Source organism: Danio rerio, chromosome 24 (assembly GCF_052040795.2).
Source record: "Danio rerio strain M-AB ecotype USA chromosome 24, GRCz13ab, whole genome shotgun sequence".
Classification (NCBI taxonomy): Eukaryota; Metazoa; Chordata; class Actinopteri; order Cypriniformes; family Danionidae; genus Danio; species Danio rerio.
This window is the reverse complement of record NC_141044.1, coordinates 19,946,870-19,974,734: the sequence shown is the minus strand read 5'-3', so window position 1 is coordinate 19,974,734 and position 27,865 is coordinate 19,946,870. Positions and strand designations below refer to the sequence as shown.

Here is a 27,865-nt window from a genome sequence, read left to right as displayed (position 1 = left end):
ATTTTCTTTAGAACTGTAATGCACTCCAGAATCTGACAGATTGATTAGCTGCAGGCTATAAAACAGCTTCTATATATATAGATATAAAACAGTCATCTGAAGCGTTGTCATACAGTGTTCTGCTTGGATTTCATAGTTAGCCTTGCATTTACTAACAGACCATATTTGAAGTGTTTGGAAGCAATTCACGTTTTCCTCCTGTAGAAAAACATCGTAAGAACAATGTTTAGTGGCTCAATATATTACAACAGTGTTTTTAAAGGACTAAACATGTTATTGATATAGTGTACAAATAAGCACATGTGGTCAGAACACAAACGAGTCGCAGGTAATTCAGTATTAAGCGTTCTCCCAAAGAAAAGTCTGTCTTAGCAAAATGCCAGCATGCATGTGTAGCTTTGTCTCTTTACCCTTGTTTGGTATCTCGCAATCTGTGCGATGATGCACGAACAAAATGGTGACGGTTGGCCGTGCCTACTTGTAGCTTCTTTTGCATTGTTTAGACACCTATAGGTGACGTCACGGATACTACGTCCATATATTTTAGTCTCTGGCTATAACGTAAAATGGGATCATAAAAGAAAAATACAAAAAGCAACTCTTTAAACACCATAATCATATTAAATTATTAAGATTAAGGCCAATAATGATTACTGATGTCCATGTAAACGTAGTCAGTGTTTCTTTATTGCCAACTGTGCTTGTGATAAACCGCTGTGTGAGGTGCACCTGAAGGGGAAGTGCAGTTTGTCAACTACAGAGTCAGATTTTCGTACAACACCATTGCTCAGAGTGTCTCACAACATGCAGCACATACCTCTCGACACGCGAAAGTGTCCACACCTCTTCATTAGAGTTGTTCACAATACCTTTCCATAGTTCCACTGAATTAATTGCAAATCTTTGTGTAGTCAAGTGTCTAAACATAACTGTTTTTTTAGCTACCAGTAGCGCTTCGGCCTTCGGATGCTTGGGAAAACTATTTTCTTCTATTATAGTTTAGTATTTTGGTACATCTCTGGGACAAAAGCTGCTGCAGGAATGTGGATGTTTCAAATAAATATTAAACCTTCAACATACAAGAAACCCCACAAAAAACAGTTACATGTTAACAAATACAAACACAGCCATTTAAACTTTTTTTGGGGGGGTTAGAATGTCAGAATTTACCATTATTTTGAAGGATGTGTGAGTGGTGCTTTCCAGAAACATTATGGAATGTCCTTGCCTGTGTAAACAATAGATTTAAAAAGAAAAATACCAGTAAAGTTTTTGATTGTCATTTTACTGAGATGTACTGGTATTACTGTGTGAAAGGGGTTTTTGTTCGGTTGCTCTGCCACATTTTGTTCACCTGAAATTAAACCGTATCTTATGATTTTACAGGGATGCTAAGAACATGGCAAAGGACGTGAATGACACTTTACTGGAGATCATTGGAAACGAACTTCAGCTTGATAAACTGGATGCAATGAAGATAGTGGCAGGACTTCGCGAGGACAAGCGGTATCTACAGGACATCTGGAGTTGAGAAAGCACACATAAATTACACGAACAAACGGTATCACATTCACAGACAGATGTGCAAGCTACTTTTTTGCTCACATCTGTGACACAGGTGCCATTTAGTGATAGTCAAGCTCATTAACAACCTGCTTTTCAATATTTTTTCTCTTCTTTTCAAGTATTTAGAGAATTATCTGAGGCTCGATATGGTCGGATTAGATATGTTTGGTGGAAGTGTTTTAACTGTGCCTTTTATGCAATTATTAAAGAGGAGCACTGCATGACTGTTTCATTCTTTGAAGATCGTTTCTGTAGAGTTTAGATGCAGCTGAGGTAAAATATGCATAATGCATCAGACTCCGCAGCCAGGAGGATGCTAGACACGAGAAACCAAAACATGACAGACTGGATGAGAAAACTGTCAAAAGCTGCCAAATCGAGGATCATCTGCAGCATTTCTGGGTTCTCCAGCTCTGACTATTGTTTTTTTATATAACAGAGGATACTTTTTCATTTTCTTCCCAGAAACATTTTTGCCTTTTTGGTTTGAAATTGATCCTGGGTATAAGCAGAAATTATATCAATATGAAGATACATAGCAAGTCTTTTATTTCACTGCCAATATATTGTCAAACCTTTCTAAAAACCACTCTTTTAATACTTTTTGACACCCCCAAAACTTTAATTAACTTGACAAAAAAAAATGCAAACCAAAAAAGTGTCAATATTATTCAATAATAACAAGCTCCTAAAACATAGACACACCTGCTTGTGAAAATTGACTGACCATAAAAAAAATGGAATCAGTGTTTTTTAGTTATTTTTAGTAAAATTTGTAACATTACAAAAATAGCTGAACAAATTTGGAAGACACACAAAATTGTATTTCTGTTGTAATTATAATTAGTATTTATTAATATTATTATTAGTATTAATAAACAAATGATAAAAATGTCATCAAAGTAATAGCATTAACAACTGTAGTTTATAATGATCAATTTATGTAGCAATAACATTATGTAATAGCGTTACAATTACAAAGCAAGACTTTATGATTTCTTTGATTTCTTTACTTTCAAATGTTAAACTGAAGCTTTTATTTTGGCAAAAAAATGTATTACAAATTGGGAAAAGGTTTTTAGTGCATGTCACATTTTCAAACACGCATTATATGCAACTCAGATTCAGCATTTGCATAAATTGAGTTTGTGTGGGGGGTTCAGGGTCTTGGAGAAGTTTTCATTTGTCCTGACATTTATGCTTTTTTCAGTTTCTTATGAATATATTAATAGATAAATTCTGAGAATACATTTTAAAGGGTGGTCTAAAGACTATTTTTAAAGCTTCGTTGTGTTGGTGCAAAGCAATGTGTGCTCATGCTTCATTTGTAAAAACAAATCATGATATTTTTTCATATATCTTACTTTAATTATAAAAACTTCTACTCAGCTAACATGAAAATGACTTTTATATTTCATAGTTCCCCTGAAAGCCCACCTTCAACAGGCTGTGAATGGTCAGCTAACATAATGTGCTGTGATTCTGTGATTTTTAACAAATAAAAATATTCACAGGTTGTGGCTCACAATTCACAGATTATTCTATTATGGTTAAACTGCTCCTTCTTTAATGAGTTTCTAGCCGAATCCAGCATTGAGTTGGGAAAGATTTTGGAAGCTGTCCTTTGTCAAATGCTAGAGCTATAGCTTTTTTATAATTCTCTGGAACATAATTAAAATTAATTTGTAAGCACTTCTTTCTTTGTTTCATGTCCTTTAAAAGCCCAAATACTGAAACAAGGTCTGTGAAAATAGCAATGTTTGAACGACATTTTAGCTTTCTCTGCTATAACATTACAGCGCATCTGGCCACGCCCCCTTCTTTGCACAGGGTTTATGCGTGTACATGTAACCTGAAGGGTTTAGGATCTCATTAACCTGGATGTATTTTTTTTGTAGTCCTCAAACATCATTCACTGTAGGCTTTGCAAAGCTAACTTTTTAAAGCTAATGTCTCCCTTTGCATTGAACTTTGAGCATATTACATTCAGAGATGTTGTTTATGTTCACACAGCTACATTACACATCAACCAAAATGTAAAATATGATATCGCAGTGGACCACCCCTTTAGCACAAACTCTATGACAATAATAAGTGAGTGGAATGAATGTGGCGATGTATTTTTTTTAAAATACATGTTTAGTAAAAAAAAGTCACTAAAATAAGGCCAAAAAGTGTTTCTATAGAAGTTTTGCTAACTAATTTACTTAAAAATGTATTACTAAAATATCTGAGATGTTCTACATTTTGAATATGACCACTGATAAATGCCTAGTGTTTTAGAACAGAATGATGTTTAAAAAAATCCTAACATTAGTTTGAATTGGTGCAAAATGTAAGTAAATCTGATCATTGCCCTATAACTAGTGGTAACTATTATATGGTTTTATTTTGACCAGAAATGACCAGCTGACCGCAGACTGTCTTCTCCAAGTGCAAGTGTTTTTGAAATCACATTTTGCTTAAACAAAGGTTTTGTGACATTTCAGTTCTCTTTCTGAATCCCCCTTTGCTTGGTGACATTAATCATCATCCTTTTGACCTTTCTTTACATGCATTTTAGACCACTTTTGTCTCAAGTGTTATTGCTTAAAGAACAGACTTGAGAGATTTCTGTCTGGTAAACACTGATTGTGCACGAGGACTCTTGAAGGCAATGATTCACGTCAACACTCCAGAGGGTCAGCGGGCTAATGAGAAAGCATAATCATGGAAGAATAATTGCAGAATCCTCCACCTCGTGAGGTTATAAAGTTATGAACACAGGCCCGTTAGGATCTCACATTAGTTGTGAATTTAGGGATCCTATACTGATTACAAATGTTGTCTCAGAGAGGGAAAAGGGCTTCCATGCTTTCTTTCTGAACAGCAGTGAGTAATGATGGCGCTGTGATTTGGGACGGTCATGAATTTATAAGTGCGGTGCTTAAATTTTAAAACAAGTACTTGAAATTTTATGGGGACAATCAGATTGCCTTTGAGTAGACGCAGTGAGTGATGGTATGATGGCAAACAAAACCATGGTAATCTTGTTTAAAAGAAAAAGCAAAAGTGAAATAAAAGAAAAAAAAAGCTGCTCTTCTAACATGACTGGATTATTCATTTGAAAACATAACGCTATATTAATTCTTTTAAAAATATTGTTTAAAGCTATATATTCAGCGGATATTACAGTGTGAGATGATCCTTCATGCTGGTGTGCTGATTAAATGCTTAATCCCTCAACTGACACCCCACTTTTGAGTCAGACTCGAAAAAATGATACATAATATGTGCATATTTATTCCAGAGTTTAATGTAAGACTAAAATAATAAAGGAATGTTTTAAAATGAATATTCAAGACAAACCCAATAAAATGATTCACAAAAGATTTAGATTTCAATTTCAATATAGATTTAAAGTTTTAGTTTTAGCGAGAAGTAGAAGGCTTTAGCTTGTTTCCTATAGCCTGTGTAAAGTAAGATACCAGCGAAAACCAACCTCACTAGCTTAAACCGGAATGTTTAAAAAAGCAATGTAAGCTTAAACCTAAAATAAGGTAGAAAGAAAGAGATACAAACAAACTAAATTAGAAAAAAAAATTATTTAGCAGATTATGTTTAAGTATGCTGTAAAAAATGCTGGCTTTCAAACAATTTATTCATGTTGTCGGAACTTTTGTTTGATTGCATCAATGTTGAAACAGTAAATTATCAAATATGTAGTTCCTGTATAACGCGCTTTCACTTCAAACACTAGCGGAGGCGTGGGGGATCACGAGACTGATCATGACGCGAAGATGACGATCCCTGACAGATGGAGATTCGGCTGCTGAGAATAAAGGGTTAAAGTTCATATTCACAACAATACCACAGTAGCCAACCTTGCTGTGTTTGTTCCGGTCATTTTTCTGACAATTGATACAATAACCTACGCTGCAACGTGGGATTTGCTGGCCATTTGCTATTGAAGAATCAGCAGAGACTATTTTGTACGGGACTTTGTTAGACTTTGAAAGGGACCTTGTAAGTAACTTTTACAGTTTAAATGGATCAGTTTCTTCTTCATCTGGATAATAACATGTAATGTGTGATTAAAATTGTTGCCTCATTTTGTGTAGTTTGCAAAATATGTGTTTAATTGTCTGTTATAAGCTGTAATCACCCTGCGTGCTTGTAATGTATCTCTTGGGTTAAATCAGTATGAGGCTATTCACATATCGCCTCCAAAACCATGTTAAAAACGTGACGTGTGCTTCTTCCTTTACCCAGTGCGTTTCTGAGCTAGTGATCCTCTGCTGTTAGCATTTGCTATGGCCACCATCAGCTGTTCCTCACACGCCCAGCATGGTCAATTTTCAAAATAGTTCAACTTTTGCCACTGTGTGGATTAATACTGAGTGTGTGTTGTTGTTATCACTTGGGGTAAGGTTTAAGAGTAGAGCAGTATGCTGGTCTTTAACTGCATTGCTTTATTGCATTCCTGCATTGGGCTCTCTCATACTTTCTGCTACTTCATACTGTAGCCATGGTGGGCATTTCTCTCTGTCTTGTGCTGAACGCAGTCGACCAGTCGCAATGGACTAGGTCATCGGTCCATTCAGCACAGATTAGCTTCGTGCTAGGAAGGGGTTTGGGAACAAATGAATCATTGAATGATTCATATGGGAGTCACTGGGATAATTAGGTAAAAATAAATGCATATTATAAGACAATAAAAGTGTTTTTTGACCTTGCACGCATATCAGCATGTTGTTGGAGACCCCAACAACATTTTAGAGATTTAACACAATGCTAGTATGTTGATTAACATTTAGGACGTTTTGTTAGCTTGATTCATTACCATGTTACTAGCATGTTTTTAAAAAAAGTGTTAGTTTCTAGCATATGGTATTTTAACACACTGCATTTTTGTCTGATTTAACATGGTGTTAGCATGTACTAGGCTAGTTGCTTGCTATTGCAAAGGAAGATGAATAACTGGATGTCTAGGTTAAAGTTGTAACACTTTCTAAGTATATTATGTTTTTAGCATGGTTAGCACATTGCTAGGAAAAATTAACATATTGATAGCATAAATTTAACAAGTTAAAAGAGTATTGGCAGAATAAATTTATACTTTATGATGTTATAACAATGTTAACATGCTTTTTAACATGGTAAAAGCATTGCTATAGTACTCAACCCTGTTCCTGGAGATCTACCTTCCTACAAATTTTAGCTCCAACCCATATCAAACACACCTGTCTGTAATTATCAAGTGCTGTTCAGGTCCTAATTAATTAGTTCAGGTATGTTTGATAAGGTTTGGAGCTGGACTCTGTAGGAAGGTAGATCTGCAGGAAGGAGTTGAGCAGCCCTGCTATACATGTTGCTAAAGTGAATTAGCTTTAATTTATTATTACCATGTATCATAATAATACGATGAATTGGTGTGCCTGCATGTTTAAGACATTATTAGCATGAACTAGTTTCCAACATATTAAAACATTTTAGCATGTTTCTAACATTGTTTTGAATTCTTAAATCTTTCTGGAGTCTGATTGTCATCGCTTGAAAACTTTAAGTAGCAATGTATTTAGAAATTTGTTTTGCTTTCAGACTAAGGGTGTTGCTAGGGTCGAAAGGGATAAGGGGATTAGCCCTAAAGAAGTCACCACCCTCCCCCGACATAAAAAAAATAAAATAAAAAATAACTCGCTTCTTATTTACCAGTCTGTCACTAGTCATATTATACCTCTTGAGCCTCCTATCCTCCTGATTCGCAGTGTCTGTTTTTTGAAAATGTAATTTTTCTGCATGTCTTCAAATCTGATGATATGATTTATTTTATAGTGTAAGTTGTTTGCCAATGTGATACAAAGCTACAAACATGTTCATTGGACAGAGTGATTAACTGAGGTGTAGTTTTGTCAAGATAGGGACATTTTTAAATTCAAAACCTTGCAAAATATTGATACTATTTTGATACTACTATTTTTAATATAATAAAAATTTTATCAAAAATAGTACAAAAAATAAAAAATAAAGATCTATACTCTAGAAATATGTTTACTTTAAATTTCTATAGAGGGAGATTATTATAATTTTTTTCCAAAATAGGATTATGCGGGCATTGTCACACTTTAATACAGTTTCATTCATACTGGGCACTCTTAGGCAGAAATTCCATATATGCCTCACTAAAGTAGTAGAACATTCCAGGAATGGACAATAGATGGTCTATATGTTCACTTCCAGCCATCTTAGGTATGTTCATAGGAATAAAATAGATTTATAATCTAAAGCTAACTGACATAGCATGCTAGAATATAGCTATAAAATGAAAAGCTAGACAAATGAACTCTGTGGTTTAACTATTACAGAATCAGATGTGACTGGCTATATCATATATAATTGATGTTTTTCTGAATAAATCGCATGTATGTACATTTATATGATGCAAATTTTATTGAATAGTTATTTAATTTCACCAAAACTACATACATTTTATACTGTGAAAACAAATATTAAGCTATATCAGTAGTTAGAACTGCTCAGTTTTGCGAAATTATTACCTCATCACCGCAGTTGTGGGATTTAAAAAAAAAAAAACTTGCCGTCTGACAGTCCCTCTCCGACCTGCCGGTAGAAACAGCTGAACAGCTGACTATTTAAATACCAGACACAAAAGTTGCGATAAATGGAATGCGTGTGATGTATGTGGTAGTTTTATGTACTTGGATAGCAAAATCAATGTTATGCCTCCTTTCATTTTCATAAAAAATATGAAACATACCCTCTCTTTCACTGCATATCAGTTTCAATAATCAATAATGGCCATTATAACAGTATAATGTATAATAAGTTTATACAATATAGGAAATAAATGCAAGCAATCAGTCAATGTGTGGCATTAGTGTTCGTGGTAACATAAATTAATAACTTATCTTTGCGCTCAGCCAAAACATGTTACCTGAAGACGAGTATAAGATTCAAAAGACCAAAATCAGGGAATATGTTGTTAGATATGGACAACAAGATAAATTAAATATCATGTTTAACAAATATAGTGAGATTAGACTCAGCGGTAGATCCTTGATAAACAGTGTGACCTGCACAGCTCTCATCACTGCAGTGCATGACATTGTGTGTGTGTGTGTGGTCACATGATGTGCGTTTTCAGTGGTATAGTGTGGATGGAGAGTTGTTCAGAAACGCAAAATTCCAGTGTGAACGCGGATCGTTTTCATTTTAAAACGCTGTTTTAAAACTTAAATGTATTAGTGTAAATGGGGCCAAAGACAGCAACAAAGATAAACACAATTTTTTATATGTTTTTGTGTCCTATTTCTTTTACTATAGAGAACTGATTAAGACAAACCCTTTTGCAAACAGCATATATGGGTATTTCCCTTCAAACACAGTAAAAGTAAAATCTCTGTGAAGTTTGATTTAGCTGACCCATTTAAAAAACAGACAAATCCAAAAAGGCAAGGGGATTAAATCATCAGATTTTTGTCTTATTTTAATTTTCTTCTTTTCTCTCCCACGAGCCTCTCTGCTTGTTTACGAGTATTATTTGCATGTGTACTGGGGAATAACTCTCAGGACAGCGCTGCGAAGGCACAAATGAATCCCATAATGAATGTGCTGCATTAATGATGGGTTTACTTCTAAATTAGGCGCTCTTAATTAAAAAGGTTCAAGGTGCCTTTATGTCTATAGAAGTGAAATGGTAATCTGAATAAATCACGAAGGCCTCAAACTCGGAGAGTGCTGGTGGTTATGATAGATCTTCCTGTTAAGAATAGCTTAAATGAAGCAGAAAGATGTGTGCTAGAGGTAATGATTATCATTAGAGGAACCTTTGCTTCAGCCCACCGCAGCTTTCAGGGCAGTATGTCCATGTCCATGATAGTTGACCATTTCTGGGAAATTATTTGGTTAGGTTTGACATTTCATCGCTGCTGTAAAGGGAAGGGTAATGACATCTTCAATTCTGCCAAGTGCCGAAAAAAAGGCTTGATGATCTCCATAGACCTTGACAAAAAAGAAGTTACAGATTTCTCACAGTTAAACGCTAACCTATAATTATTACTATAAATGTGCTAGAGTTAAAAAAAGAACTCAAAGAAGAGATTAGTCACCAGTTGTGCAAAGAAAAGGGCTCAAATCAAGGTTTTTAGTTATTAGTTTAATCACCTTAAAGTGCACGAACACAAAATCTGTATTTAATCAGTATGTTGAAGTATTTACATCACATAAAATATTAAGATGTATTTTATTGACCTTATTCTAAAATGCGGAAGTGCACCTGTTTTCGCGATTGTCTTAGAACTTATGATTCAGTCGCCTATGACTAGGAATAAAAAATGGCAGAAAATGGTCAAACTACTTGCTATGCCAACAAATGTCTGCATGACTATACAGACCAAGTAAAATAATATAATAAGAAAATATCAAATTGCAGCATCAAGCAGCATAATGAAGTCTCGAGCCAAAAAGATTTAAATGGCAGCGCCCGCTCGTCGGCGGAGAATAAGGTGAATATTATAAATAAATATTGTTTTTGCACACACAGTTGAAGACAAAATTATTATCTCTTTTGAAATGATTATTTTTGTTAAATTTTTTTCCTAAGACCTGATTAATGGAGACTTTATTTTCTTCCTGACACATTTTAAAACATTATAGTTTTAATAACGAAACTATAATAATAATAACTAATTTGTTATAGCCACCCACTTTGAATGTTAATGGACTTTAATGGATTTAATGCAAATTTTCAGTGGTTATCAGCTGATAGATATGGGCCAGTAGGGGCCTTCTGCGCCTAGAGGTAGGCTCAGAAGGCTGTTATCATTTATTCACATGGTTAATCAGCTACACTAATAGAGAATACTCCAGATGCAGATCTGTTTTTACATTACTGTGATGGTTGGGTTTAGGGTTGGGGTAGGGGTAGACGTTAATAAAATAAAATTAATGGGAAATTTAATAAATAATATAAATAATTCTCGTGTTTAATCAGCTATACTAACAGAAGACTCCAGATCCAAATTTGCTTTTATTACTGTGGCGGTTGGGTTTAGAGTTGTGGTAGGGGTAGACGTTAATTAAATACAATTAAAGGGAATTTTAATAAATAATATACATTATTATCGCTAACTTCCGGCTGCAGCCGTATATGATTAACCAGGTAGATGGATGATAACGGCCTTCAGAGTCTACCAGTAGACGTAGAAGGTCCCTACTGCCCCGTATCTATCAGCTGATAACTACTGATGTTGCTCTTTCAATCGTGATGACATTCAAATCGGCTGTTATGGTACATAACAATTTACTAATTATTTTGCAAGATTGTAGTATTCAATACAATTAAAAGACTAGACTAATTAGGTTAACGAGGCAAGTTGGGTTAATTATGCAACTCAATGAATAACAATGGTTTGTTCTCTAGCCAATTGAAAAAAAAAAGAATTTTAAGGGGGCTAAAAATATTGACATTACAGTTTTGAAATTTACATTTTTTTAATTACCACCAAACTAAACAAAACAAGCATTCCCCGGAGAAAAAATTATTCTGTGAAAAATGTCCTTGATCTATTCAACACTAAAGAACTACATTTTTTTTTTTTATAATAATTTAGTCTTCAACTGTAGATATACATACTGTAGATGCCTCATCAGTTGTTGTTTGTCTGAGCTGCTATTGAAAGCTGCCTGTGATAAAGTCGGTGCGTAAACATGAATAAGAGCAAGATGATTGCATGTATGCAGTGGTAGATAAATGTACATGAATATCTACATTTACCACAGATTTGTTATACAAATACAGTAGCTAACTGTAGTCTGACACCGAGTTAATGCTGTACAAATAAAATACAAACCAAGCTGTGAAATTGTGAAAGGTATTTAAAATGTTTGGTAAAGGATGATTAAAGTCCACATGAATCTGAAGTTTCTGAGACTTTTAGTTCAGAATATTGATGTACTTCCAACTGAATTGGAAAATTGAGTAGGGGCAGGGCTTTTGTGTGTGCATCATTTCCTCATAGCAAGCTAATGGTAAGGGGTTGTGGTTAAGAATATTGTGGCTGAAGCCATCAAACTGATATCAACTGTTACTCCAAACGCAGAAGTAAATGGTCAGACTTTAAACACCATTAAAGATTACCAAAAAATTTAACTTTCCATCTAATTGTGTGGCTTTTCAATCATTATGTCCCCCTCACTTTCAAACTAAAGATGTTGATTCTTAGAAGACTGCTCTCTGAGATGGTGAATGTGGACACCTTGTAACATTAGCAACTCATCATTAGTTGTTTGATAAAGTAGTCAAGCCAAAAGGCTAATGATATCAGTTACCATTATGAGTCTTACATTGTAGAGAGCCAGGCTGAGTTCAGTGGAGGTGCTACAGGTGCCAAGCTCTCTGAAACAATTCAAGAACACCCTTTATTGAAACCATTACCATGCATTCACACTGGCACCTATGTGACTGTCATAGAAGCTGGAAGTCATTTTTTTTGTCAATGGGAGCTGGTGGAGAGTGTCTATAAAAGTGTCGCAGCATGTGTTGGATGGTGTAGGCATCAAGAAGAGTTAATATAAGATCAACTTTATGGTAATGTGCTATGGCACATTCGGTGGAAACCTATCACTATTCCATCGCTTGAAAGGTTTCGAAAGTCCAATAAACTGTGGTTTCAATCACATTACTTCCCAAGCAACACAAAGAAGATTGATTATTGTTTTGACGGGGTTTGTAATATTAACACAAAGACCAATGCTGTTAAACATCTCCAAAACAGCATGTTGAAATTAGAGTAGCACTTAAGCATGAACACAGAAGCCTCACTAAACAAATGACTGATTTATCATGTTAGAAAACATGTAAACATATTGGATCATGAGAGTGTGAACGGTGGTGTGAACCAGCCTGATCTCACGAGAAAACGTAAGTACGTTTTGCCAGTTTAGTGGCTAATTCGTACGAATTTGTACGGGTTCAGTTGTACGAAATTGTACAATTTTAAAAAGGAGGCATGGCAGCTAACCCCACCCCTAAACGCAACCGTCATTGGGGAATGAGCAAGTCGTACTAAATTGTACGAATTAGATCGTACAAATTCATACGAATTAGCCACTAAATAAAAAAAATACGAATTGCCGTGAGATTGTGTTGTGTGAACACAGTAGTGAAAAATATATATTTATCTGTGTTTGCACTGGTGAGTGTTTGTGTGTTTTGCAGTGCTGAGTAAAGCAGCCAATCACTGACACATCAATTGATTACTTGAAAACAAGCAGCTGTTTCCTTTTGTCAGAATCTATGTTTAAAAAAATCCTTTAATAAATTGATACAATGTAAAGATGCTCTGAGGAGAACATGATTGATTATTATAGAACTTTTATTCTGTGATTGCTATAAACTGAGTTGAGTGATTACTTTTCAGTGATTTATTAGTGAATTACTTTTTTGCATACTTTCTGTGTTATTAACCATTTATTACTGGACCTCAGTACACCAAGTACAGGTAAAGCCGTATTACTGGTGCGATTTTGTGGAAGCATATTCACAAGCCTTATACTACACTTATACAAAAGGGTGTAGAGTTTTATTCAAGTTACTTTATGATATAAATAAAATATTGAGTAATGAAGTTTGCACTGTGCGCTCGTGTTTTTTTTTTTTTTTTTACATTTTTTTATTTGGTGTGTTAATCTTGTCAATAATATTCAGAAGGTCATGATTAACAATGCCTTCCTCAGTGTGTGACACAATCCTCTTACTCCACCCTTTTATCCCACAGTCAGTCACATTACGTCATCAGTGAGACGAACACTTAATAAGTAAAAACAATCTCATTTTCATTTTATTTACTACAATTAACCACCCAAGAAATATATACCTTATTTGACAGGAAAATAACATGTCAATTATCATCATTTACTTATTCATGTCTATATCAATGCAATTAAATTCTGACAATCCAAAACAATAAAAAATAAATTCCCACTACATTATTTGTATCATTACATGCTCAAAATCCATGATCCACAAATTTTAGCTGAACACCAACCCATTAAAGAAACACAGAAAGCTCCAATTCCTCATTTTTTCCTCTTGGTGTATGTGGTTTTAATTTATGAATCCAGAATGTTTCTCTTTGTTATAATCTTTTATTCAGATTACCCCCTCTATGTGACTCAAATACTTCTTCCATTCTTATACATTCTAGTTGTTTAACGTCATGTCCTAAAATCCATAAAATGTTTTGCTACTATATTATATATTGTCGTCTTATACACTGTAAAAAATTGCTGTTAAAAAACGGTCAGATTCTACGATAAAATAATGTTTTTTCACTAAAACAGTAATATTCTGTTAAAAACAGTGCTTTCTGGGTATCATTTTTGTTTTCGAGAAAGTAACCAACTGCAGAAAACTGTGAGCTAACAGAGTTCAGATTCGATGTTTTAAAGTCTGTGTTTGAAATCACGCTTTGTGTCCTTGTTCACTATTTCATACACTAGTTAACTAATATAGTTCACCTGACAGTTTTAATGAACACTAATGAGTGAATTCAGACACTGATGAACACCTGCTGTTAATAATTACAATTACTGAAGAAAATAAACAAGAAACACAAACAGTGACTTGAGTTACAACATTAAATAAAATAAAATAAAATAAAATAAAATAAAATAAAATAAAATAAAATAAAATAAAATAAAATAAAATAAAATAAAACACCTTCAGTCTCAGCAGAGGATCATTAAACAACTCCACAAACAACAGCAGACACACTTATTACTGACTGATTTGACGTCCATACAATTCTCATTGAGATCCAACAGAAATTAAGGTGTTTTTTTGTGTCACCGTAATGGAGTGAGGGGCTGATTTAGTTGGGTTCTTCACCCTTGAACTCATTTAAGAAGACTTTCCAACTGCTGTAATACAGAGTTTACAAAACGTTTGTACTATAGCAATAAAGTTGGGAAGTCAATAAATGAAGAAATCTATTTATCTGAAATTAGTTCTGATAAATGTTTTGGTATAAATCTGGATGAAGGGCCTCATGCAATAGATTTTATGCTTAGTTGCAGGTATTAATTTAATTAATGAGAAGTGGAAACAGAAAAGATACCTCTGAAATTACTTAACAGTTAAGAAATAACATACAAAAACAGTTCAGTTATGACAACTACACACCCAGACCTCATGAATCTGACCTTGTATCTCAACAATGGTAACATCTCAAATGTTTCATGCTGCAATGCATGCTGGGAGTGGCACTGTACAAATATCCCAGCATGCATTGCGGTATAAATAAATGTTGTATAATGGTCTAACGGTTTTCTTTATTTGTGTTTGATTCTGCTGTTGTTTATGTTTAGACTTTCAGTTGCCTGTTTGTGAGTTAAACTGTTAATTTGTTAAATTTGTTGTCACCATTATTGAGGTTCATATTCTGATTATTGATGTCTCTTTGAGTGCGATTTACACCATAGAGCAGTGTTATTGTCCAAGATATTCTTAAAAACTTCCAGAAATCATTGCAATATATATACATATAATGTAAAACAATAGATTTAACATTGAATAGGAGCAGTACATTTTATAATACTAAATGAGAACAGACTCTGCCATTTAATAGCAATATGAACATCACCAGATCTTATTTAAGTTTTTGGCTGGCTTGCCTCAACAAAGGAGCTTTTTAAACAAAGTTCTTAACAATTGCAGCAGCCAAGATAAATAAATGTTAAAAATGACAGGGCTAAGAGCCCAACTAAAGCAAACTCTGTTCTCCATGATGGTGACGTAAAACTTTAACTTTTTCTCAAGAAGAACTTTAGTAGATGTTATACAAAAATACATGTATTAAGTAATAAGCGTAGCTGGTGATGATGTTTGTAGAGTTGTTTAATCATCTGCTGATCATTTAAATGATTTAATCATTTGTTGTTCTTCAGGTTATTTCATTATAAAGCTGTGACTAAAGTTTTGTATGTTCTGTTCTTGTTTTTTCCCTTCAGTATTTCTTCATTTGTTCATTGTTAATCCTCAATTATCATTTAATTAGTCAGTTAATTAATGAATTTACTTCAGCTTTGCTCCATGTTTCTTGAACACTCAGTAGTGTGGACACTTCAATTAAAACTGAAGTATAGGCTCTGGGGTTTAAAGGGTTAAAGGTGTGAGAGGTAAAAACGCAGTGTAAAAATGTATTTTAACAGTAATATACTGTTAATTTACACAACGGAAGTAGACTGTAAAAAAACAGTATATTGCTGGCAACCACAGCTGCCAGTAGATTACTGTTAAATCAAGGAAAAACAGTATTTTACTGTAAAACCTGAAGCTAATTTCTTCTGTGTGTCACCGTTGTGGAGGACAGTAGAGCTAGTGTATGAGTTAAAGATGAACAATGAACTGCTGATGTTATTCTGCATGTTTCTCTATTTAAAGATAGCGGCTGTTTAGTGGCTGATGCAGTCAGAATCTCTCTGGTGATTCCAGATTTACATGTATGTGTGCTGTTGTGAAAAATAAGACATTAGAGTTAAACCGAACTTTTCTAATTAACTAAAATAAGTTATCATTATAAGTATGCTTCTAAGCATATATAGCACATTACTTCATAAACTCATTCAGCAGTTGACCAAGTTGAGGCAGTTGCTTTCAGTGAGCAAAATTAGTTCACTTGAGTATTGTGTAAATCAATGTAGTCCATGTATTTTTACAGCAACATACTGTAAAATAACAGTACATTGCTGGCAACTGCAGCTGCCAGTATTTTACTGTTTTTTAACGGGACAATTTTTAACAGTGTACTTGATTTATGTTCACTAATTCGCAAATACAACTGATGTGATGATAATAAAATAATGTTATGACAATAAAGCACTGAAATTTGAGATAGCAGTATAATGCTTATGCTTAGAGTTGGCCTCCTTTGTAAAAGTCATACGTAAAAAAAAAAAAAAAAAAAAATATATATATATATATATATACACATTTGAAGTCAGAATTATTAGCCCCCCTGAATTATTAGCGCCCCTGTTTATTTTTTCCAATTTCTGTTTAATGGAGGGAAGATTGTTTCAGCACATTTATAAGCATAATAGTTTTAAAAACTTATTAATAATAATTGATTTATTTTATCTTTGCCATGATGACAGTAAATAATATTTTACTTGATATTTTTCAAGAGACTTCTATACAGCTTAAAGTGACATTTAAAGGCTTAACTAGGTTAATAAGGTGAACTAAGCAGGTTAGGGCAATTAGGCAAGTTATTCTATAACGATGGTTTGTTCTGTAGATAACTGAAAAAAATTAGCTTAAAGGGGCCAATAATTTTGTCCCAAAAATAGTTTTTAAAAAATTCAAAACTGCTTTTATTCTAGCCAAAATAAAACAAATACGACTTTTTCTTGAAGAAAAAATATTATCAGACATACTGTGAAAATTTCCTTGCTCTGTAAAACATCATTTGGGAAATATTTAAAAAAAAGAAAAATCAAAAGGGGGCTAATATTTTTGACTTCAACTGTGTGTGTGTGTGTGTGTGTGTGTGTGTGTATATGAGTACACCCCTCCTATATATATATAAAAACTAGTGCTTATTTACTACTGTATAATGGTTATTTTTTATTAATATTTATGATCAGTTAGATTTTAATGGTTTGTTTATTGAAATCTTTCAAATCTTAATGTAATGTCTAATCTTATTTTTATATCCTTTTCTAGACTAAATTTATTTGGTAAAAATATAAATGCAGTAATATTGTGAAATATTACTTTAAAAAAAATTACGTTTGTATGTTATATAGAGTTGCAGGTGTGCAACATTTTATTCGTAATTTTAAGAAATCCTGTTAAGAGTAAAATCCTAAAATTTGGGATGCCCTTTCTTTCTATGTTAAAACTCTCCAGCTGGATCTAGACTGATCACCTCAGCTTTTGAACACAATAATACATCCGTTTGTAATCTTTCCTTACTCGAAATGTAACATTTGAGATTACTGTATATATGTAGACATCTGCCTCGCATTATTTGTTAATTTGGTTTTATTTTATTATTATCTTCTTTTTTTATTTATTTTAATTAATTTATTTACTTTTTATCAATATGTTATTTGTATTTATATATATATATATATTTTTTTTTTCTATTATTATTTCTGTAAGGGTTGTTTGATATGTTTGTAAAATGGAAAAATGTTAGAAAAATCATAAAAAAAGAGTAAAATCATAATATCATCTAATATTATATTATATCTTGTTTTATAGAATATTTAGACACATTTACTGTAACAAAAGACACAATATTGAAAAAGAAAATGACTTTTAGGCAAAGAAAGGTGATGCTTTCAAAGGAATAGTGTTGGATTTCAGTATTGCTCTCTGAATAGACGGTGCAGTGAATTTAGATCCATACCACAAGAAACCATTTACTGCATCAATGTGACATTTTCCGGCAGACTGATTCATTTTAAAGGCAGAACACAAAGAACAGAAAAACAAATCAACTGGCAAATAGCTTGAAAGCAAACACAGGGTCTGGAGCATATTTTTTAAACTTTGAAGATAAAATGTACTATAAAAGATCCATCTCAGGTACTGCAGTCAGTGTAAAAAAGGACGATGGGGGAGTCAATTAGTCCTCATAATTACTAAAAGGCCTTCAGTACAAAGCTAATAGATTTTCAATTTAATGAGTGCAGCAGTAATGACCCTGAAATGGTTGCAAGCTTCATATGAAGAATCCAAGAGTACAGAATGTTTTTGGGAAGGTTTGGGTGAACGCTTTCATCATTTATCTTGTGTAAAATCACAGTTTTCACAGAGGAGAGAAATGTCAGTCCTTTCCATCATCAATTCAACGATTTCCTGACACAAATTGTTAACTGAAACATTCTTTAAACACAAGGGCTCATGCAAGAGATTGCAGATTTATAAAAATACTGAGAAAACTCTGTGATGCCAAGTTTGAAGTGATATTTTATACAGGGCTATAGCTAATTAGATTTATATAAAAATGATTGAAGTCTGTATGCACTAATTAAAGGAGTTAGTAAATGAGTTGAATACACAAAAGCCTTTTTATGCTTTGGTGTATTTCAGTCCGACTTTCATGTCTGAGGATAAAAGCAAATTTCTCACTTCGTAACTTCTTACTTAAATCGTAATTTGCAATTTCAAGGTAGGTCATGCCACATAAATAAATGCACTTGTGAGACGCTCTCCGTCTTTCTAATGCTCTAACCTCATTTCCAATTGATGCATGCAGATTGTTTTAGTCATGTCTAAAAACAGAGCACCTTTATTGATGTAAAACCAGAGCTGGCGCCACTACATGTACATTTCGCTGGATTTATTGAGCCCTGGCTCACTGGAAATATGTGCTTCCGATGACATTTATGCAAAACCTTAAATATGTTGCTCTGATACATTTTGCTGCACGTTTCAGATGACAAATCTACAGAAGGGCACTGTCTACATTTTTGCTACTTGAAATATGTTACTTAGGGTATTAAAAAATATACATCCTCCTTGTACACATCCAGGAGAATATTAGGCTTGTCATTCAGATCACCAAGAGCAGTGAAGTCTAAAGTAGGGCCTGTGGGTCAAAGTTGGTCGATGGTAACCATCGATTTGTCCCACCATCCCTCTGAGAAAAGGGGAACAAAGATGGGAATCCTTTTAAGACTGTCAATTAAAATTTAATGTTGCCACTTTAACTGTTTTATTGTTAAAAGCCAACTGAAATTTAATGTTTCGGTTAAATGATGTAACTTTATTTGTTTTTGTTAAAATGTACTGTTACCCGACAATGCAGAGACTTTGGTGAGCAAATCAAGTCAAAGGCAGATTCTGCTTTGCTACAGTACTGTATTCAGCATTGAACAACACTGTGTTATAAATATCATTGTTTATGTTTTTACTGCATTAAATTATAATTAAAATGCTATACTGCATTAACTAATATGATTTAAAGTAATGTTTTCTATTTATTTTTAAATATTAGGAAATAAATGAGAAAATTGTCATGGTAGCTTTAATGTAATGTAGTTTGATATTACCTTCGGCCCATGGCTCAAAATGATATTTGGTTTTTGGTCCTTCATATAAAAAAGTTTTGGCACCCCTGACCTAGACTATAAAACACTGATCTAAACCCATCCCTTACAAAAACAATAGAGCTTTTAAAATCAAACAAGAGAGAAAAATGCACTGCAACCTCACAGATTTACCTTGATTTTACAATGCTTTTATGTCTTTCGTTGAATCAAGTTTCAGCAGACAAGCATCACAAGTCCAACACAGTACAAATTTCCATATAGAAATAAACAGGTAACAACTGTATTTGATTACAAATCATAGGTTCCATTAAATTGTTTTGCAATTTTGATTTGGTGTTATCAAAAATTATTCATTTATAATATGACAATGTAAATATTATCATGTTACAAAGAACAAAAAGTGATGGAGTCAGACTGCCCTGTGGTGTTTCTTTCACCTATGCAGTCAAATGTTTGTTTACATGTTTTTGCAGATTCACAAAACTATAGGCTAAAGCATATATCTCCAATGAGCCGGTGTTGAATTCATTGTTTGATGTTAGCAGGCTGACAAGATAAACATCTTCAAAAAATGAATGCATCTTATAAAAACCCTAAACCTTAAAATACGAAAATTTATACATATCTTTTGGCATGTAACATATTACTAATGTAAAACAATATAATTTCTTTATATTCTGTTATTTAGTATATCTGTTATATTACTGTTATTTATTTCTGTTTACTATACTGATCATAGAAAACATGTCCCATATTAGTATTCCTGTAAAGTAAAATGTACAAAAGTGATTACATATACATTGAAAACACTAACTGAAAGAAAACAAATATGTGAAAATAAAATGTCAGAATGTGAATGTGACTGAAATATTGTTCTATACTGCAAAATTTATATTAACACAATTGTTTGAAGATCGATCTTACACTAACATTTTTAGGCCTAAATAAAGATATGTTAAATAAATGTTGGCCATATTATATTTAAAGGACTGTATTATTGTTTTAGACAGGAATGAATATATGTCAGCTTAGAAGTTGTTGACGTGCATGCAAATTTCAGTGATGTGAGTTTAAAATTTGAAAATGAGAAATATTTTAGTTAGAAAAGCACATTAATCAAACTGCTCTAACTGTTTCTTCTGACAGAAAAAAGTCATATACACTGAGGATGGAGGATGGCTTGAGTGTGAACGAATTCTGGGACAATTTTTCTTTTGGGGTTGACTGTTTCTTTAAAGGGCTTCTATTTTTCCCATTTTACAAGATGTAAGATACGTCTTTGGTGTCTCCAGTTTGTGTATGTAAAGTGTCAGCTCAAAATACCCATCAGATTATTAATTATGATTGCTGAAAATTGCTTATAAGTAAAAAATACCAAATAAGTTTATTTAATATATATGTGGTTAAGTTTATTCAAGCTTTTCTGCAATGATGCGTCACAAATTCCATTACAAAGTTTACAGTAAACACACACACATTTAACAGCACTGTTTTTGCACATCTAGTTGCAGCAAATGTGACAGGATACACGTTAGTATATACTGCTATATACACTGCTAAATAAACCAATTTAACATTCACAAACTGGGACTTTTTTTGCAGTGCTGGACAGTAGCGTTGCTAGCCTAAAAGTAATGGATGTTATAACTGAGGGGGCATAGATTTTGGTCCCCCCTTGTTCATTTTATTTAGGCTATTTATTCAATTATTTATTGTTACTTTGCATTACTGCCTTAGTTACTGACTGAAGGCAGTGATATATATATTATAGTAGTAATAATATGCACAGTTTCACTATTACTGATTTTATTAATGAAGGTAATGCAACAATACTGTTTATATAAACGCACTGAGATCATGGCTTCAGCACCAAATGAGTGCTTTAAATTATTTTATTCTCCTTATTTCTTTCAGTTTTATTTCAAATAACATAAATGTTTAAAGTTTTATCTAAAGGCGTCAAACTATGTCCACACATTCAACTAGACTATTCAATAACCGGTAAATAAATAAAGTAAAATCAGCATAACCGAGTCATCATACTTCATTACCCAACCAATATCAGTGTTAGGAAATAGTGAAAAGTTACAATCTAATGTTATTTTAAAAAAAATGTATCACGTAGTTACAGAAAAATACCTAAAAAAGAGAACTAAATTAACAGTTATTACCATGAAAACTGGATACATTTTGGCGTAAACATTTTTATTAGGCTACAAATCCCCTAACTGAAAAACAAATGTGAAAATGACTGGCAGTTGCATTCTGCTAAAATTTATTTAACAGTAAATTTTTCCTCTGCGTTTTTTCCCTTTAGAGCTTAAGAGAGTTGTATTTAAAAGACTAGTTAACCAAAACATGTAATGAATTAGGCCGCTTTTCTTCATGTCACCCACTAGTCCAGTTTTCTCCGGTGTGAGTTTAGAGTGCGCTTCCGCCGCCGTGTGCGCATTTTAAAGGCTGTATACCAGCAGTACCTGACCTGACGCGGGCACCAGATCTCTTGACTAAAGGCCTAGCTTTATTTTCACAATTTTTATAATTTAATTGCTATTTTTTAAATTATAAAATATATAAGGTTGAAGGTTGGAATGACAGGAGTGTTATTAATGACAGAAAGAATTTTTAGTTTTGTGTGAAGTAATCCTTCATTTAAAAAAAATGGAAAATCTTTCCCTCCGTAGTGCCAGGTCTGTTGGCCTACCTACCTACATCTAAATAGCTTCCAAAGGTAAATTTTGCATCATAGGCACCCTTAAGTTAAAAAAGTTAAAGTTAGAACTTCAATGCTGTCAAGTGTAGCTGCAGTGTATCATCATGTGACGTTTATTAAACTGAAATCGGCTTCCTGTTCCACTGTAATCCAAGTGTCTCTGCTGCACATGCATGTAAAGGCGGCATTACTCCAGTCTCAGCGCTGTGGCTCTCCATCAGCCAGACTGTGATTTATGACATAGAGCCTTTCCACTTGCCTTTAATCCCGCCATTTATTTGCAGGTTTGCGAACAGCCTCAGGTTTTCATCTTATCCGACACACGCGTTCAGACCTATCCGTGTGAATTGGGACCAAACATCCTCTAGCCTGTCTTGAATTCTGCAGAGTCTGAGTTTGAATAATCTCTGCATCCTTCCCTGTGTATTTAATGGCGTTAATGATATGAATATGAGAGGTGGAAAAACATCTCCTCCCATGCAGTTTCTATTTAAAGACGTGTTTAATTAGTTGTTGACTCTGAGTCTAGTGCTCAGAGGCTAGAGATTAGTACACGGGCAGCGTTTGTATATATATTCTGAATGTAAGGAAGATGGACATCACATCATTAGGCTTCTGGGGTTCACACAAGCGCAGGAAGATCCAGATAAATAATTATACGTTATTGACTGTTTGCAGAGAGCTGGAGTTGGTTTTGTCTCCAAGCGCTCGTCTGGTGCAATTAACAGACCAACTGTTGACTTTTTCAAGAGCACAGAGCTTATATATTAACATATTTATGCCATCAGTGGAAGGAATAAATTAAGGGTGTGAAACATGTTTGGTGGGTTAACGCTGATTCCCTGAATACCCGTATGAGTTGTGAAATGAAAGCAACCTTAGACTTGTTTTTTTGGTGAAAGAAGTTGGGGGAATACTGAATTCCAATGATATTTATTGTGTAAAAAAAAAACATTTTTTGAAAATATATTTTTCTATAAAACCAACTTTTTTCTTAATCCACAAAGAAAGTCCTAGAGGTTTACAACGTCATACGTCAATACGTCATACGGTTTATACGTCATACGTCAATTTGCATATCACTGACGTCATCACGTTTTTTTGTTTAACAGCCTATGGTTAATAAAGGGGTATTTATAATTGCACTACACTTTATATAAGCATGTTTATTTAACTAAATTTATTGCTGTTTGAATACAGTATATCATTATAGATGTGTAACGTTAGTGAATGTGCAGTAATCTCTCATATGTAATAAACTCAGACAAGTTCAGAAACTGTCACTAAAATATCTGTGATTGTGAACAAAAAAAGAATAAACGGTCCAAATAAATTGTTAAAATAAAGTAGAAGTAGATCGGTTTGACTGTACAAGGGAAATACCTTCACACTGCCTGTGCTAAATCATTTGTCGTCGGTACGCAGAGGGGTGATCTGCTCTCGGGCTGCAGGTGGGAGAGGCTGCTGTAGAGGACTGACTGGGCCGTCTGTCAGTGCTGTGAGGCGGGGGAGGGGCCGGCGGCATCACACGCAGCTCGTTGAGAAGAGTAGGGACGGTACAGTATGGACAAATGACAGTCTAAAAAAAATCTCCAATAACACACAAAAAAGTCGCTAGATTTGTCGCTAGGGGGGTCTGAAAAGTGGCCAAAAGTCGCTAAGTTGGCAACATTGGCGGCAAGCAATCAGAATGAAGTAGTCCACCGCTTGAGAGGTGTTCAGAGAACACAGACCTGTGAACTTTGGTTCCGACCACAGTTGTTCCCAAGAGTTTGATTATTGCGGTTGCCGGATTTTCAATTATTGAAAATCGCGACGACGCGGGGCCCCCTAATCTTGCGGGGCCCCCCTGCGGCGCGTGCCCTGCGGGCCCATCCGCTATGCCACTGGTTCAATTCTATGTCAACAGCTCCTTTAGAAATATTCCCAGGAAGAAAACATAACATGTTCAATACTGAATGTATAATAATACTTAAAATATTACATAAATAAATACTTATTTCTAATAATACACACAGTTCTCCCTTAAAGGGTCAGTTCAGCCGGAATGTTTGTGTTTAAAAGAAGAAAGAAAGGTTTAGAAACACTTGAGAATACAAGGTGAGTATTTTTGTGTGAGGTGAACTATCCCTTTATCCATATATTAAACTATAGAAGAAACACTTTTCAATATGAAAGAAAAACCAGCAAAAATATATGTGATTGAAAACAAGTCAAAAAAATCTGTCATTTACAAGCTGTAATTGTATCAACTTCTGCAAAACGTGAGAAATGATTATTATATACAGTTTTATACCAAGTGACAGGAAGAGGAAAGTAATGGAGATATTAAACCTCCCTCCTCTCCACGCGTGATGTGGTCATTAGACTCCAGCTTAAGCGCTTCATTGTTGAATTTGGCTCTAAAGCGATTGGTGAAGAAGTGTGGAAAATAGCCTCGGGTTCAGACTCATTCACGGTATCGCTTACGATTAAAGCCATAAGTCCTTCTACCGTCTGGGCAGGTGATGATAACACTGTAATTGCTGACATTCAGAGGAGCCCTGCTTCCCCATGCTGGAATAATATCAGTCCTGCCATCATTCATTGGTCACCATTCAGTCAAAATAAGATGGATTGACCAATCATTCTTTGGTGCAAGGACATTGTCATCTCAGCAAATGAGGTCAAATAAACTCTTTGGAGGATCAGCCTTGAATATGAGAAAGAATTATTTTCTTTAAATCGTTTATAAGTGCTGCTGAACTTGGGTGCGTTTCCCAAACAACGACTTAACTAGTGGCTGAACTATTATAGTACAATGCATCGTTTGGGAAATGAATGATGTAGTGACCAGTTGGTTTCTCTGACGCAGATCCATCGTTTGAATCCCGTTAATTAAAATGTAAAACCTCCATAATGATGCTCTAAATGGGACTGAGTAACAACTTTAAAAAAAATGACTATCATTTTTTGTATAAAATGATCTTGTTTTACACATATTTACATACTGTTATTGCTATTTACTTTTTGTTTTGGAATGTCTACTTTTACAACTGTGACACATTCAAACCACTGCAGAAATCTTCTAACCAAAAGGCCCATATACAGTAGGCTACAGACACATTACTTAAAAAATAACCTACTATAAATTAAAAGGATTACCGTATGCTATATATTTTTGTTTTCACAAGCTTTGGAGACGTAGCGTAAATTCCGCTAGCATTCGTCATGAGGCACGGCTGCATTCAAAATGGCATAAATTATTCAAAAAAGCACTACGAAGGGAACGGAATTGTCAATATGAAGATTGCTAAAACTGAGCTGTAAAAATACTTTGAAAGTGAATTACACCTAAGAGAGATGACTTCAATGTTTTTTTTAAATCATTCCGAGTTTAAATGTTGGAATATTCTAATCCAATAGGGCATTGGGGGATAACCGAGAATAGAACACAACCAGGATCTATGCTTTACTACAGCTCCAGAGGTGTAGTTACAAGCGTTAAAGTTTGCGATGCAGTTTGTAAATGTTTGTTGGAACGAAGGATTTGGGAAACACTAATTTAACTAACTATGCTTGTAGTGACAGAACTTGCGACCTTAGTTGGCTAATGTTGGTTTTCGTAAACGCACCCCTGGTCAGTCACACAACTGGCATAAACTGTAAGCAATTGGTATTATGGCCTTCTATAACATATGAGGCTCATGTTGGTTGACAAATTAACAAAAATTTGTTAAATTATTTAAAAATATAGCCATAGAATAGACAAAAATGGATATACAGTGCCTAGCATAAATATATATTAATTATCCAATAAGTTGAAATTAAGTAGTTTAAGATTTTTTTTTGCAGCATAACAATTTAACTGTTTAATCTTTCTGTTGCTAATGATGTTCAATGACCCCACTCTTATTGTAATGAATATAACCGTTTAATAAAAATGTTTTGTTTAAATTCACCGACACATATTGACTAAATTCACTGAGAAATAGATCAGAATATTGATTTTCAAAAGCCCAGGCATACCTGAATAATAAAAGTTCAGTACATAGAAATGTTATACTGTGAGCCTCAAACACCATTGTTGAGTAAAATACTGTTGACAAAAAGGTCAATCTGAACAAAACACTAACTCTGATAATCCACATTTGATCATTAATATGTACACACCAGGCAGCTGTTAATTGTCCTCAACATTTGTAAGTGAGATGACAACAATAAGTTTTCCTGTATTTTTAAGTTTATCTAAGCGTGTATTACACTTACTATGTAAATGGGACTTTTATTTTGAAAATAGTACAAGCTATAAAGTAGAACAAAATAGTGTGAAGCGTTCACAACTCTTCAGAACAAAAAATGTGAGAATATAAAGAGGCATATGATCTGTTTAAATGCAGTTTTTGTTAGTTTAACATGTCAATTGTAACATTTATGAATGTTTGTAATGAGGCAACAAACACATGTAAACACCATATACCAGTGTTTAATGCATGTTAATGCATTGAGTAATATCCCTCAGCTCTTCCTATAAATTTAAAGTGAAAGAATGACAATACACTTCAAATATAAAGGTTGATATTAATTCCTGTCTTGGTTTTTGCCAATAAAACCACAAAATACAACTCTAAATTCTTCAGCATGTCCCTTTTGTCAATTATAATCTAGCCAATATTCAATCTATTACACAACTCAGAAGCAAAATAGGTTTTCTGGTGGCCTAAAATTACTCTCCAACTCAATCTAGCTAAAATTAACCTCTGCACAGTTGAAACGATAGAAATTTAACAAGTAATCAATTCAATTTGTTAATATTTTGGACAACTGAAATATGATTATTTTGTAAGTGTGTGTGTGTGTGTGTGTGTGTGTGTGTGTGTGTGTGTGTGTGTGTGTGTCAGGCACTGAGATGAGCTGCAAGATAGCAGAGCTTATTAAAATTCATCATGACCCTTCCAAAATATGGTCAAAACCAACTATATAAAATGAGGGCAAATTAGGGTTTGAAATGGACATGTAAAATCATTTCTGGAGACTTTTTATTTTTTTGCACTTACCAAAGCTTCTATTTATATTTCAAAGAACAACTTAAAATATTGTATCAATAAATTATATGGCACCTTTAAAAAAAGCACAAAAAAGTGCAATAGTTACAGTAAGTGCTGCAAAAGGAGGCATTTACCATGAGCAATCTATATGATGGCCAATATGTGGCTCATGTTGCTCGACATAGTATTTTTTTCTGTTTTCCACAGAGTAAAAAAAAAAAGGGTAAATCCTCTTTCCCTCAGCAGACAGTCTGACCTACATAATAGGAGGTAAAATTTGCACCTCACCGACTCCCTTTTTCTGCAGGTTAATACAATCATTGTAGAATAAAATGAAAAACGCAGGCCAGCATCATTGCCTCTACCTTCATACATTACACGGAAAATATTTTTCATATAAAATGACTTTATATTGAGTTTCCATTTCACTGATATGCTAAAGAAAAACACATACAGACTCAGTGCCCATACAGTATGTGCTGTTGCTTTCATA

General features: G+C 33.9%; 1 protein-coding gene and 2 long non-coding RNA genes across 7 annotated transcripts in view; 1 reads left to right on the top strand and 2 right to left on the bottom strand.

The window, feature by feature from the left end:
• The window catches only part of mtrr (5-methyltetrahydrofolate-homocysteine methyltransferase reductase), a 50,716-nt gene extending 48,340 nt beyond the window's left edge, over positions 1-2,376 (top strand). For 3 of the 4 annotated variants that reach the window (XM_087308748.1, XM_087308747.1, XM_087308746.1), the window contains exon 15: positions 1,387-1,787. In XM_087308748.1, the coding sequence (XP_087164874.1) occupies positions 1,387-1,531 (145 nt within the window). In that variant the 3' untranslated portion in view covers positions 1,532-1,787. 4 annotated transcript variants of the gene reach the window in all.
• Positions 1-27,865, bottom strand: part of LOC141380661 (uncharacterized) — a 155,060-nt gene that overhangs the window by 6,841 nt on the left and 120,354 nt on the right. The window lies entirely within an intron of this gene.
• Positions 13,214-16,510, bottom strand: LOC147838013 (uncharacterized). The gene is made up of 2 exons (XR_015524875.1): positions 16,376-16,510; positions 13,214-13,841 (listed from the first exon to the last, which is right to left on the bottom strand). It is a non-coding gene; the product is annotated as an uncharacterized LOC147838013 (long non-coding RNA).